Source organism: Globicephala melas, chromosome 8 (assembly GCF_963455315.2).
Source record: "Globicephala melas chromosome 8, mGloMel1.2, whole genome shotgun sequence".
Classification (NCBI taxonomy): Eukaryota; Metazoa; Chordata; class Mammalia; order Artiodactyla; family Delphinidae; genus Globicephala; species Globicephala melas.
In genome coordinates this window covers 31097096-31111380 of record NC_083321.1, presented here as the reverse complement: position 1 = coordinate 31111380, position 14285 = coordinate 31097096, and the positions used below count along the sequence as shown (strand labels likewise).

Below are 14285 nucleotides of genomic sequence, written 5' to 3'. Positions count from 1 at the left end.
CTCAAAGATTGAAAATGTTTGGCTCAATTTCAATGACTGGCAAATTCATCCTCTAATTTTTTATCCCATTGTTTTCTCCACTAGGCTAACTTTGAAAAGTTGGAGTAATTGCTATATAATCCATTCAGTGTTTTTACATGTCTGTGCACTAGTGGCTGGAATACAGCGATATTTTGTGATTTCAGAGGCTTTCTTTGTAATAAGAAGAAGCAAAATGGACACTTCAGATAACACTCATTTATTATTTTAGGCTAGAAAGAAATGCTCTGATTCCTCCAAAACCAAAAAAGACTTGGCATCTAAATGATAACATTACTTGGCAAAGAAAATGTCCAAACTCTTCACATGCTAAAAATCAAAACTTGATGCTTATTTCAAATTATATAGACATGGTAATTTTACCATAATAGACTTGGATGAAATCATTTTTAAGATACAGTCTGCCTGCACATGGCTGTACTAAATTTTTTAAAGTTTAAGCAGAGTTGGCCAAATATTAAGATGCATTGTACTTCTCTAGGAAAATATTATATCCTGCCACTTTGACTCACTATTGCAGAAGAAGTCCAAAAACTGCCAAAGATAGAACCTCATAAATAGTGTGTAGATATAGCACATTTTTAAAGTAAACACAGCTGTTATTATAGCAACTCAGAATCTCATTTTCAGAATCAATCTCTGGAGTCAGTATCTCTTTTGCTTTCATTTTTGTCTTTTGAAAAATAAATATGATTCCAATCAGTATATATACCACATAGAACTGGGTTGTGACTGTAATCTAAAGCTGAGGCCAAAGTATCCTGATGTGAGATTTCCTGAAACAGTGTTTTAATGTTCTCTAACCTGAAGTCTATGCTAAATCCACCCCTCAAAGCGCAGTCAGTGGATAGCAGGATGAGCACCCCGGGGAACTAGTTAGAAATGCAGAATCTCAGACCCCACCCTAAATCTATTGAATTAGTATCTGCATTTTAACAAGATCTTCAGGTGATTTACAAACCCGTTAAAGTCTTAAAGGTACCGCAAAGACTCCTTGACTCAACTCTCCTCATTGTTAATCAAGTTTAATGTAAAACACCAACTCACAACTCTCCAGCAATGTCAATATTATTACTTTTATTTTATGGGTGAGGAAACAAAGGCAAGAAATTAAATAACTTATACAAGTTTCCATAGTTACTATAATGCAGAGCTGCCTTTGAACCCAGTTTTTCTTGACCCGAAACGCTTGCTGTTACCATAGGACCTGTGGCTCCCAGAACTGAATGCATTGAGTGCATTGTAGCCATTTCTTTCTTTTCAGTCTCCACTTTTCTGGAGCCACATTGCTATAGAGTTTTTAAAGTGATCTACAGCCACACATATATAGATATAGATATATACATACATACACTCAACTTTAATAAACAATCTTGCTGGTTTTATTCTTTATGCTTTTTCCTACCCCATCTTCATGTATGATGATTTTCTAATATTTTCCACAGATTTTTCTTATGAGGATCACCTAGTTGCCCTGAAAGAGTTTAAATAAATGCCAGATTTGGTTTGCTTTGGAATTATTTCCTTTGTGTGGGTACAGGAATAATGCATGTATGTGTGTGTGAATGTGGGTGTGTGTATGTCTTTTGGGAATCTTTCAGAACGGTAGTGGAAGGTAGGCATGGCTCTGGAGTGCAACCTAATTCAGTTCTAAAATGTGACTTTGTTCCAGGGTGCAAAAATATTTTAGAAGAATCAAAAAATGGATGTCCCAAAACCCCATGGTTCTTGACAAGTCAGCTTTCCCAGACCTGGAGGAGTCAGACTGCTATACTGGCCCCTTCAGCCGTGCACGAATTCACCAGTGAGTTCCCATCTCTTTTCTCCCATCATCTCTTTTTTTAAATTATTTTTTAGTTATTTAATTTTTTTGGCCATGCCTTGTGGGATCTTAGTTCCCCGACCAGGGATTGAACCCAGGTTCTTGGCAGTGAAAGCATGGAGTCTTAACTACTGGACCGTGCCAGGGAACATCCCTCCCACCTCCCACCACCTCTTGAAGTCACCCTTTTGCTCTTTACATCATTGGCTCTCATGTTTACTCCATACAACTCTTTCTACAATGGAACAGTAGGATATGAAGGGGAAGGGAGAAACATTGCTTGTCGCTGAAGTACTGAAAACAAGCTAGCTCGGAAAGTGCAGTATTAGGGAATGACATCAATTGTTAATGTGTTCTATTTGGAACCACATTGCTTAAGGTAGTACAAAATTTATGGAAGCCAGTGGACAATCTGTTCTTGTTCCATGCTCAATAAGAAATATGAGGACATTTAGGCTTCCTTATAAACTGAAGGATATTAAAATGAATATTTGATAATGCCCTGTATTATTTATAAGTGTATATTTTCTCAGCCAAATGATTTTTTTTTTAAGAAGATGGTTTCTCTTCTGATCTATTGTACTTTACATGCATTCATTTTAATGGAGAAAATACATGGATGACTACCCAGGAACTTGTAACTGTTGCTAGATTCTGTGGTCTGCATTGAATATTAAAACCAATCCGCTTATCTTCCCAGCTTCATAATAAACAATAAGGACACCTTCTTCAGCAATGCTACTCGAAGCAGGATAGTCTATCACATGCTGCAGCACACCAAATATGAAAATGGAATATCAAAAGTGGGTAAGAACACTAATTAAAAACATACTGTGGAATTTACTTTTACTGATTACACTCAGAAGTATTTTTTAACAACTGAAGCTTTGCCTTCCTGCATTAGATATGAGGATATAATGCAGTGAACAAACTCTAAACATTGTATTTTCAGCCTTTCAATGAAAGAAAACAAAATAAAACAAACAAAAAACTTTTTCAAGGGCACTTGGCAATGTGTATCAGAATGTGAAATGTGCAAGAACTTTGGAACAGAAATTTTTTTTCTAGAAATTTATCCCAAAGAAATAATCAGACTTTTGAATAACAATATATGTGGATATTTGTTCATTGTGGCTTTGTAGACAAAGAATAGAATAGAATAATACTGGAGATACTTTAGCTGTCCATTAGGCTATATGCACACAATGCATCCATTAAAAATGATGTGATTTTATTCACTCTTAACTCAAATGTATTCAGCATCTATTATACACTATATATTATGGAAAGTATATGACACAGACCCTTTACTCATGGAGATTGAAAATTAGTATCAGTTCTCTAATTATTGATTTCAAAAGATATCCATAAAGCGTTATTAAGTGGAAAAAAAAACAGATTACAAAACTGTAAATTTAATGTGTAATCCCATTTTCTAAACACTCACAAAAAAAAAAGAAAAAATCTAGAATTTATATGAAACATTTTAGACATTATCTCTGAGAGGTGAGATTACAGCTAATTTTAAATTTCTAAATGTCTCTGTTGTTTGAATGTTTAGCAGTATGCTACAACATGTCTGATGCAAAAGAAAACAGAAAGTTTCACCTGGGAAAATTAAGTAAAATTGACAAGTTTACACAGAGCAGAGCAGAAAACAACAGGTAACAAATGAGCTGGCCGTTTGTTAGTGTGAAAAATACAACATGGCTGAAGAAATAAAATGTTAGTCATGCTCTAAAATTCCTTCAAATAAAAGAGTTGATAGCCAGTCGAAACTTGTACCAATATGTACGGATTTGCATTCAAATAGATTACCATATTAGTAAAATGAACTATGTTTCAAGTCATCCGAAGAGGAATGTTCAGACTTTGGTTCTCTTCTGATTAATAATTCATTTATTACTGAGCAGTCAAAATAATTAATTCAAAAACTAAATCCTTATAAAAAATTTGACACTTAATCAGAAGTTTTCTAAACAAGAAATAAAGATAGAGAAATCCAGAATGTAAACTACAAATGTGTCTAAATGGTAGCACTATGTGCTTATGTAGACTTTAAAAAATAAAATTGACATTTAAATGATTGTAAAGATATCATGCCCTTTGTCAAACATGCAATAAACACAGAAGGGTATCAAAATAAAATTTAAAAATCCCTACATTCAATTTTCACTGTACCAAATTAGTACTGAATATATATACATATACATCTCATAATTAGAAGCATGCAATGTTTACAATTTTCTATCCTTTTTGAAATTACCATTGAGTACTTTCTCAAGCCCTTTAGTATGTCTGAAAACATTATTTTAAATAGCTGTACAATATTCTATTGTAAGCATTCATCAAATCACAGTCATTTACCAAGCACTTATATAATTGATTGAACCATAATAATGAAACAATTACCCAATTTTGGATGTACAATTATTTCTAATTCTTTACTAGTATAAATAATATTGCAATGAAAATTGCTCTTCATAAGAGTTTTCCAAATATCTAGTCTTCCCAGAACTATATGAGACAGTCCATTTCACTACACTCTCATTGGGATGGAGAGATTTTAAGAAGGGTCACATATCACTATTTATTCTCTTTGGATCAGTATTAAAGAATTAAAGATTTCTCAATACTAATCTCCTTTGAGACATTTTGAGCAGTGGGGAATTCCTCTGCTTCCTTGACCAAATTTTGTTTTGAGTAAAAAAGAAAGTTGTTCCAGGCTCATGTGCCCCCAAATAAGTGGGTATTAAAATCCCCACATTTCATGATATGGCAAAGTGTCATATGTTGGCACCTTGCAAACCCTTTATTAATCTTGTAAGGACACAATTAGACTCTTAGAATCAGTCTCTTTCACAACCTCACTGTCCTCATAGGTGATAAAGCTATGGAAGTCATTTGGGTTATTTTGTTTTTAAATTAATTTATTTTCCCAAGTATTATGTAGGTTGCATCAGAGGGAAGTCTTCAATTAAACTAACTCAAGCACTGTTCTTTTCTTCTTTTTCCAGGTATCTGTAAACTTATAAACAATGGTTCATATATAGCAGCTTTTCCCCCACATGAGGTAATTTTGAAGTACAATTTCCATTTAAAAAAAATGTTTCTCCTGCTCAATGCTTGATCTCATTTTTTTTTTTTTCACTTAAGTCTAGTTGCCTTATTCCTTATTTGAGGGTTCATCCAGTGAGTGGCCTTGGACCTTTCTGAGACCCCATGATAATCTGTGGCTGCACACTGGCTCCTGTGCTCCAGAACCCTTCTGCAATTTGCTCTGTACCAGGAATCCCACCCTCAGAGGAAACTCATGGACATTGCTCAGCCACTCTGACCAGACATAGATAGCCCTCTGCTCCAACACAGCTCCATGCTTGACTCAGCTTGGGATTTACACAACTTCCAAACAGGGCAGGTTCTGGTCTGTGCCTATTACTTTGGGATACCTAAAAACCTAAGACAAACCGAAACCAAAAATCTACACCCCATTATTTGCTTGATTTTCTGCCAGATTATTACCTCTCTTCCAGTTTTAAGTAGGTCATGTTGTGGTAACTCTGCCTGCTGAGTCATGAATGACATGTGAATCAGTTTTAAACTCCACCCCAATACATGCACATACTATATTCTTTTTTTTTTTTTTTAACATCATAATTGCTTTACAATGGTGTGTTAGTTTCTGCTTTATAACAAAGTGAATCAGTTATACATATACATATGTTCCCATATCTCTTCCCTCTTGCATCTCCCTCCCTCCCACCCTCCCTATCCCATCACTCTAGGTGGTCACAAAGCACCAAGCTGATCTCCCTGCGCTATGCGGCTGCTTTCCACTAGCTATCTATTTTACGTTTGGTAGTGTATATATGTCCATGCCACTCTCTCACTTTGTCACAGCTTACCCTTCCCCGTCCCCATATCCTCAAGTACATTCTCTAGTAGGTCTGTGTCTTTATTCCCATCTTACCCCTAGGTTCTTCATGACATTTTTTTTCCTTAGATTCCATATATATGTGTTAGCATATGGTATTTGTCTTTCTCTTTCTGACTTACTTCACTCTGTATGACAGACTCTAGGTCCATCCACCTCACTACAAATAACTCAGTTTCATTTCTTTTTATGGCTGAGTAATATTCCATTGTATATATGTGCCACATCTTCTTTATCCATTCATCTGATGATGGACACTTAAGTTGTTTCCATCTCCTGGCTATTGTAAATAGAGCTGCAATGAACATTTTGGTACATGACTCTTTTTGAATTATGATTTTCTCAGGGTATGTGCCCAGTAGTGGGATTGCTGGGTCATATGGTAGTACTATTTGTAGTTTTTTTAAGGAACCTCCATACTGTTCTCCATAATGACTGTACCAATTCACATTCCCACCAGCAGTGCAAGAGTGTTCCCTTTTCTCCACACCCTCTCCAGCATTTATTGTTTCTAGACTTTTTGATGATGGCCATTCTGACCGGTGTGAGATGATATCTCATTGTAGTTTTGATTTGCATTTCTCTAATGATTAATGATGTTGAGCATTCTTTCATGTGTTTGTTGGCAATCTGTATAGCTTCTTTGGAGAAATGTCTATTTAGGTCTTCTGCCCATTTTTGGATTGAGTTGTTTGTTTTTTCGTTATTGAGCTGCATGAGCTGCTTGTAAATTTTGGAGATTAATCCTTTGTCAGTTGTTTCATTTGCAAATATTTTCTCCCATTCTGAGGGTTGTCTTTTGGTCTTGTTTATGGTTTCCTTTGCTGTGCAAAAGCTTTGAAGTTTACTTAGGTCCCATTTGTTTATTTTTGTTTTTATTTCCATTTCTCTAGGAGGTGGGTCAAAAAGGATCTTGCTGTGATTTATGTCATAGTGTTCTGCCCATGTTTTCCTCTAAGAGTTTAACAGTTTCTGGCCTTACATTTAGGTCTTTAATCCATTTTGAGCTTATTTCTGTGTATGGTGTTAGGGAGTGTTCTAATCTCATACTTTTACATGTACCTGTCCAGTTTTCCCAGCACCACTTATTGAAGAGGCTGTCCTTTCTCCACTGTACATTCCTGCCTCCTTTATCAAAGATAAGGTGACCATATGTGTGTGGGTTTATCTCTGGGCTTTCTATCCTGTTCCATTAATCTATCTTTCTGTTTTTGTGCCAGTACCATACTGTCTTGATTACTGTAGCTTTATAGTATAGTCTGAAGTCAGGGAGCCTGATTCCTCCAGCTCCATTTTTCGTTCTCAAGAATGCTTTGGCTATTCGGGGTCTTTTGTGTTTCCATACAAATTGTGAAATTTTTTGTTCTAGTTCTGTGAAAAATGCCAGTGGTGGTTTGATAGGGATTGCATTGAATCTGTAGATTGCTTTGGGTAGTAGAGTCATTTTCACAATGTTGATTCTTCCAATCCAAGAACATGGTATATTTCTCCATCTATTTGTATCTTTAATTTCTTTCATTAGTGTCTTATAATTTTCTGCATACAGGTCTTTTGTCTCCTTAGGTAGGTTTATTCCTAGATATTTTATTTTTTTGTTGTTGCAATGGTAAATGGGAGTGTTTTCTTGATTTCACTTTCAGATTTTTCATCATTAGTGTATAGGAATGCCAGAGATTTCTGTGCATTAATTTTGTATCCTGCTACTTTACCAAATTCATTGATCAGCTCTAGTAGTTTTCTGGTACCATCTTTAGGATTCTGTATATATAATATCATGTCATCTGCAAACAGTGACAGCTTTACTTCTTCTTTTCCGAGTTGGGGTCCTTTTATTTCCTGTTCTTCTCTGATTGCTGTGGCTAAAACTTCCAAAACTATGTTGAATAACAGTGGCGAGAGTGGGCAACCTTGTCTTCTTCCTGATCTTAATGGGAATGGTTTCAGTTTTTCACCATTGAGGACAATGTTGGCTGTGGGTTTGTCATATATGGCCTTTATTATGTTGAGGAAAGTTCCCTCTATGCCTACTTTCTGCAGGGCTTTTATCATAAATGGGTGTTGAATTTTGTCGAAAGCTTTTTCTGCATCTATTGAGATCATCATATGGTTTTTCTCCTTCAATTTGTTAATATGGTGTATCACGTTGATTGATTTGTGTATATTGAAGAATCTTCGCATTCCTGGAAGAAACCCCACTTGATCATGGTGTATGATCCTTTTAATGTGCTGTTGGATTCTGTTTGCTAGTATTTTGTTGAGGATTTTTTCATCTATGCTCATCAGTGATATTGGCCTGTAGTTTTCTTTCTTTGTGATGTCCTTGTCTGGTTTTGGTATCAGGGTGATGGTGGCCTCGTAGAATGAATTTGGGAGTGTTCCTCCCTCTGCTATATATTGGAAGAGTTTGAGAAGCATAGGTATTAGCTCTTCTCTAAATGTTTGATAGAATTCACCTGTGAAGCCAACTGGTCCTGTGCTTTTGTTTGTTGGAAGATTTTTAATCACAGTTTCAATTTCAGTGCTTGTGATTGGTCTGTTCATATTTTCTATTTCTTCCTGATTCAGTCTTGGCATGTTGTGCATATCTAAGAATTTGTCCATTTCTTCCAGGTTGTCCATTTTATTGGCATAGAGTTGCTTGTAGTAATCTCTCATGATCATTTGTTTTTCTGCAGTGTCAGTTGTTACTTCTCCTTTTTCATTTCTAATTCTATTGATTTGAGTCTTCTCCCTTTTTTTCTTGGTGAGCCTGGCTAATGGTTTATCAATTTTGTTTATCTTTTCAAAGAATCAGCTTTTAGTTTTATTGATTTTTGCTATCATTTCCTTCATTTCTTTTTCATTTATTTCTGATCTGATCTTTATGATTTCTTTCCTTCTGTGAACTTTGGGGTTTTTTTGTTCTTCTTTCTCTAATTGCTCTAGGTGCAAGGTTAGGTTGTTTATTCGAGATGTTTCCTGTTTCTTAAGGTAGGATTGTATTGCTATAAACTTCCCTCTTAGAACTGCTTTTGCTGCATCCCATAGGTTTTGGGTCGTTGTGTCTCCATTGTCATTTGTTTCTAGGTATTTTTTGATTTCCCCTTTGATTTCTTCAGTGATCACTTCGTTATTAAGTAGTGTATTGTTTAGCCTCCATGTGTTTGTATTTTTTACAGATCTTTTCCTGTAATTGATATCTAGTCTTATAGCGTTGTGGTCGGAAAAGATACTTGATACAATTTCAATTTTCATAAATTTACCAAGGCTTGATTTGTGACCCAAGATATGATCTATCCTGGAGGATGTTCCATGAGCACTTGAGAAGAACAGGTATTCTGTTGTTTTTGGATGGAATGTCCTATAAATATCAATTAAGTCCATTTTGTTTAATGTATCATTTAAAGCTTGTGTTTCCTTATTTATTTTCATTTTGGATGATCTGTCCACTGGTGAAAGTGGGGTGTTAAAGTCCCCTACTATGAATGTGTTATTGTTGATTTCCCCTTTTATGGCTGTTAGTATTTGCCTTATGTATTGAGGTGCTCCTATGTTGGGTGCATAAATATTTACAATTGTTATATCTTCTTCTTGGATCGATCCCTTGATCATTATGTAGTGTCCTTCTTTGTCTCTTCTAATAGTCTTTATTTTAAGGTCTATTTTGTCTGATATGAGAATTGCTACTCCAGCTTTCTTTTGGTTTCCATTTGCATGGAATATCTTTTTCCATCCCCTTACTTTCAGTCTGTATGTGTCTCTAGGTCTGAAGTGGGTCTCTTGTAGGCAGCATATATATGAGTCTTGTTTTTGTATCCATTCAGCCAGTCTGTGTCTTTTGGTGGGAGCATTTAATCCATTTACATTTAAGGTAATTATCGATATGTATGTTCCTATTACCATTTTCTTAATTGTTTTGGGTTTGTTATTGTAGGTCTTTTCCTTCTCTTGTGTCTCTTGCCTAGAGAAGTTCCTTTGGCATTTGTTGTAAAGCTGGTTTGGTGGTGCTGAACTCTCTCAGCTTTTGCTTGTCTGTAAAGATTTTAATTTCTCCATGAAATCCGAATGAGATCCTTGCTGGGTAGAGTAATCTTGGTTGTAGGTTTTTCTCCTTCATCACTTTCAATATGTCCTGCCACTCCCTTCTGGCTTGCAGAGTTTCTGCTGAAAGATCAGCTGGTAACCTTATGGGGATTCCCTTGTGTGTTATTTGTTGTTTTTCCCTTGCTGCTTTTAATATGTTTTCTTTGTATTTAATTTTTGACAGTTTGATCAATATGTGTCTTGGTGTATTTCTCCTTGGATTTATCCTGTATGGGATTCTCTGTGCTTCATGGACTTGATTAACTATTTCCTTTCCCATATTAGGGAAGTTTTCAACTATAATCTCTTCAAATATTTTTTCAGTCCCTTTCTTTCTCTCTTCTTCTTCTGGAACCCCTATAATTCGAATGTTGGTGTGTTTAATGTTGTCCCAGAGGTCTCTGATACTGTCCTCAGTTCTTTTCATTCTTTTTTCTTTATTCTGCTCTGCAGTAGTTATTTCCATTATTTTATCTTCCAGGTCACTTATCTGTTCTTCTGCCTCAGTTATTCTGCTATTGATCCCATCTAGAGTACTTTTTTTTTGTGTGTGTGTGGTATGCGGGCCTCTCACTGCTGTGACCTCTCCTGTTGCAGAGCACAGACTCCGGACATGCAGGCTCAGCGGCCACGGCTCACGGGCCTAGCTGCTCCGCGGCATGTGGGATCTTCCCGGACCGGGGCATGAACCCGTGTCCCCTGCATCGGCAGGTGGACTCTCAACCACTGCGCCACCAGGAAAGCCCCCATCTAGAGTACTTTTAATTTCATTCATTGTGTTGTTCATCATTGCTTGTTTCATCTTTAGTTCTTCTAGGTCCTTTTTAAATGTTTCTTGCATTTTCTCTATTCTATTTCCAAGATTTTGTATCATCTTTACTACCATTATTCTGAATTCTTTTTCAGGTAGACTACCTATTTCCTCTTCATTTGTTAGGTCTGGTGGGTTTTTATCTTGCTCCTTCATCTGCTGTGTGTTTTTCTGTCTTCTCATTTTGCTTATCTTACTGTGTTTGGGGTCTCCTTTTTGCAGGCTGCAGGTTCGTAGTTCCCATTGTTTTTGGTGTCTGTCCCCAGTTTAAAGTTGGTTCAGTGGGTTGTGCAGACTTCCTGGTGGAGGGGACTAGTGCCTGTGTTCTGGTGGATGAGGGTGGATCTTGTCTTTCTGGTGGGCAGGTCCGTCTGGTGGTGTGTTTTGGGGTGTCTGTGGACTTATTATGATTTTAGGCAGCCTCTCTGCTGATGGGTGGGGTTGTGTTCCTGTCTTGCTAGTTGTTTGGCATAGGGTGTCCAGCACTGTGGCTTGCTGGTCGTTGAGTGAAGCTGGGTGCTGGTGTTGAGATGGAGATCTCTGGGAGATTTTCGCCGTTTGATACTATGTGGAGCCGGGAGGTCTCTTTTGGACCAGTGTCCTGAAGTTGGCTCTTCTACCTCAGAGGCAGAGCCCTGCCTCCTGGCTGTAGCACCAAGAGCTTTTCATCCACATGGCTCAGAATAAAAGGGAGAAAAAGTAGAAAGAAAGAAAGAAAGAAAGATGAGAGAGAGAGAGAGAGAGAGAGAGAGAGGAAGGAAGGAAGGAAGGAAGGAAGGAAGGAAGGAAGGAAGAAGATAAAATAAAATAAAGTAAGATAAAGTTATTAAAACAAAAAATAATTATTAAGAGAAAAAATTTTTTTTAGTAAATAAAAAACAAAAAATGGACAGATAGAACCCTAGGACAAATGGTGAAAGCAAAGCTATACAGACAAAATCTCACACAGAAACATGCACACTCACAAAAAGAGGAAAAGGGGAAAAAATCATAAATCTTGCTCTCAAAGTCCACCTCCTCAATTTGGGATGGTTCGTTGTCTATTCATATATTCCACAGATGCAGGGTACATCAAGTTGACTGTGGAGCTTTAATCCGCTGCTTCTGAGGCTGCTGGGAGAGATTTCCCTTTCTCTTCTTTGTTCGCACAGCTTCCGGGGCTCAGCTTTGGATTTGGCCCCGCTTCTGCGTGTAGGTTGCCAGAGGGCGTCTGTTCTTTGCTCAGACAGGACGGGGTTAAAGGATCAGCTGACTCCTATATTCTTTTTAAGGCAGTTATATATTTCAAAATAAGAACAGGGTCTTTAGAGGTTTAATGTGTGTGTCTTCAAAGCCCATCAGTCTTCTTTTTTTTAAGGCTAAGAACTCATAGGACATAACCCTTATACCTGAGGAATTCACAGTCTAGTATAACTCATAAAGATAAAATGTATTGAGCACTTCCTGTCTGGTACTGAGCTAAACGTTTCATATGGACTATCTCATTTAACCTTTGCAACAACCCTTTGAGATAGGCAATAATATTAACTCTGTTTTATAGATAGATAATTGAGGCAGAGAAAGGTTAAGTATTAAAGGCACAGTTTTGAGCCCAGGAAGCCAGACTCCAATGCTTCTATTCATTATGGCATACCTACTTATATTAGGAATAGAAATAATGATAACAGATAATGTGTTAGAGTGTTTCGTGCAACAGGTCCCGTGCATGGGTTTTCCCACTCATCTGACAATAACTTTGGAGGGGAGATATTATTATTTTTCCATTGCAGAGATGCAGAAGCAAGGCGCAGAGAAATTAAACACCATGTCAAATACGACCTAGTCAGTAAGTGGTAAACTGTTCAGTGGCAAACCTGAGTCCCTGGGAGAGCTTCTGTAGCACAGGAAGGTTTGTTTTGTTCTCTAAGTAATTTTGTTTACCTAACTAGTCTGTGTTCTGACAGTTTATTTGATAGTTTCTTGTGTGAAATTTGGAAACTATTGGGAATAGGTTGTAAATAATAGTCATTTTCCCATTTATTCTTATAATTTGGTAGAAGTACTAGTATATGGTATACATACACAAAACGACTGGAAAACAATATTGATGAAATACAAGTAACGAAAACAAAGCAGCAAGTCAATAAAATGGACTCGGGAATTTTCTATCAATTTTAAAGACTACTACTTGAAGAAAGAAAAACAAGACTTATTTAGAGGAAAATGGAGTCAGTGGCACTGACTATAATTTGAATAAGGACAATCACAGTTTAGACCTCCTTCTTCCTTAATGCAGGAGTATTATTAGTATCCATCTCACACTTTGCACCCACAGCTGAGATTTATTTTTTACTTACAAAAGAGACAGTAGCTAGAGGGAAGAAAGAGACATGTCCAGTGAAATTTGGCATGACAAAGAAGAAAGAAAGGGAAGAAGGAGAATATATATATGAGAAAGAGTTTGCCTAAAATATTGATGGAATTGATAATCCCATCAATTATGAATAGTGGAGACAGTAGAAAAGTGTGTCAGTTGGAGGAAGGGGCCGATCATGGAGGTGGTGGGGATCACTGAGTGTACATAGTCCTCTGAAAAGGGATGAGAATGCATGGGTGGGCAAGAGTCAGAGCATTATGGTTGATTGAGTTTACTGAGCCAAGTCAGAACAATGAAGTACTACGGATCTAAAGCTTAGCGCCTAAAACCCAGGAAATGCCTATGTCTGACCACTGAGGCTGGGAAGGAAAGTCATGTATTTTAGGATTATCAGGAATACATGAAAGAAACCTGAGATTTTGGTTCACCTTCCCTTACCTTCCCAATCTCAGGGCAGGCTACCTTAACAAGTCAGTCCAGTTTCACAAGCAAACAAGTGGATGTCTTAGAATCTTGATCTTTACTTTCATCTCCTTAGCTTCCAGTCATTAGGTTTTAAACACTTTGGGCTCCCTTAGGGAAGACTGCTTTTCCACCCTTACCTAATTAATTTATCTATTTTCTTAGAAAGCCAGAGGCAAAGTCCATATGTATCTCTCATTTCAGCCTTGAGGCACCTACAGACCATGATTCAAGGTGCCATCTTTCTTCATAGGAACTCGGAGCCCTGGTTGTCTGGAACCATTCAGATGATAGTTTTGCACTGTTCAATGGCCACAATATAGCAAACATCTAAAATTAACTGACATTATTTTTTTTTTATTTTATTTTTTTTTGCGGTACGCGGGCCTCTCACTGTTGTGGCCTCTCCCGTTGCGGAGCATAGGCTCTGGACGCGCAGGCTCAGCAGCCATGGCTCACGGGCCCAGCCACTCCGCGGCATGTGGGATCCTCCCGAACCGGGGCACGAACCCGTGTCCCCTGCATCGGCAGGCGGACTCTCAACCACTGCGCCACCAGGGAAGCCCGACTGACATTATTTTTATACTTCTTATGTGGCTGGCACTTTATAGCTATTCTCCAAACGGGCCCTCACAAGATCCCTCTGTATTGGTATCATTAATACTTATTCTTATCCTCATCATTTAGGTGAGGTAACTGAGGCATAATTCCACTTGTTTTAAATTTTCATCAAACATTTCATAAAAGTAGAATCACATATTAGAGTGAGCAGAGGGACTTTGTAAAATCCTGTGTCCTA

General features: G+C 37.3%; 2 protein-coding genes across 3 annotated transcripts in view; one reads left to right on the top strand and one right to left on the bottom strand.

The window, feature by feature from the left end:
- The window catches only part of ANO3 (anoctamin 3), a 275901-nt gene that overhangs the window by 167138 nt on the left and 94478 nt on the right, over nucleotides 1–14285 (top strand). For both annotated transcript variants that reach the window (XM_060303399.1, XM_060303400.1), the window contains 3 exons: nucleotides 1712–1843; nucleotides 2562–2668; nucleotides 4879–4934. In XM_060303399.1, coding sequence (XP_060159382.1) covers nucleotides 1712–1843; nucleotides 2562–2668; nucleotides 4879–4934 — 295 coding nt within the window. The remainder of the gene's footprint in view (nucleotides 1–1711; nucleotides 1844–2561; nucleotides 2669–4878; nucleotides 4935–14285) is intronic.
- The window catches only part of MUC15 (mucin 15, cell surface associated), a 107351-nt gene that overhangs the window by 67040 nt on the left and 26026 nt on the right, over nucleotides 1–14285 (bottom strand). The gene's annotated exons all lie outside the window — the stretch shown is intronic.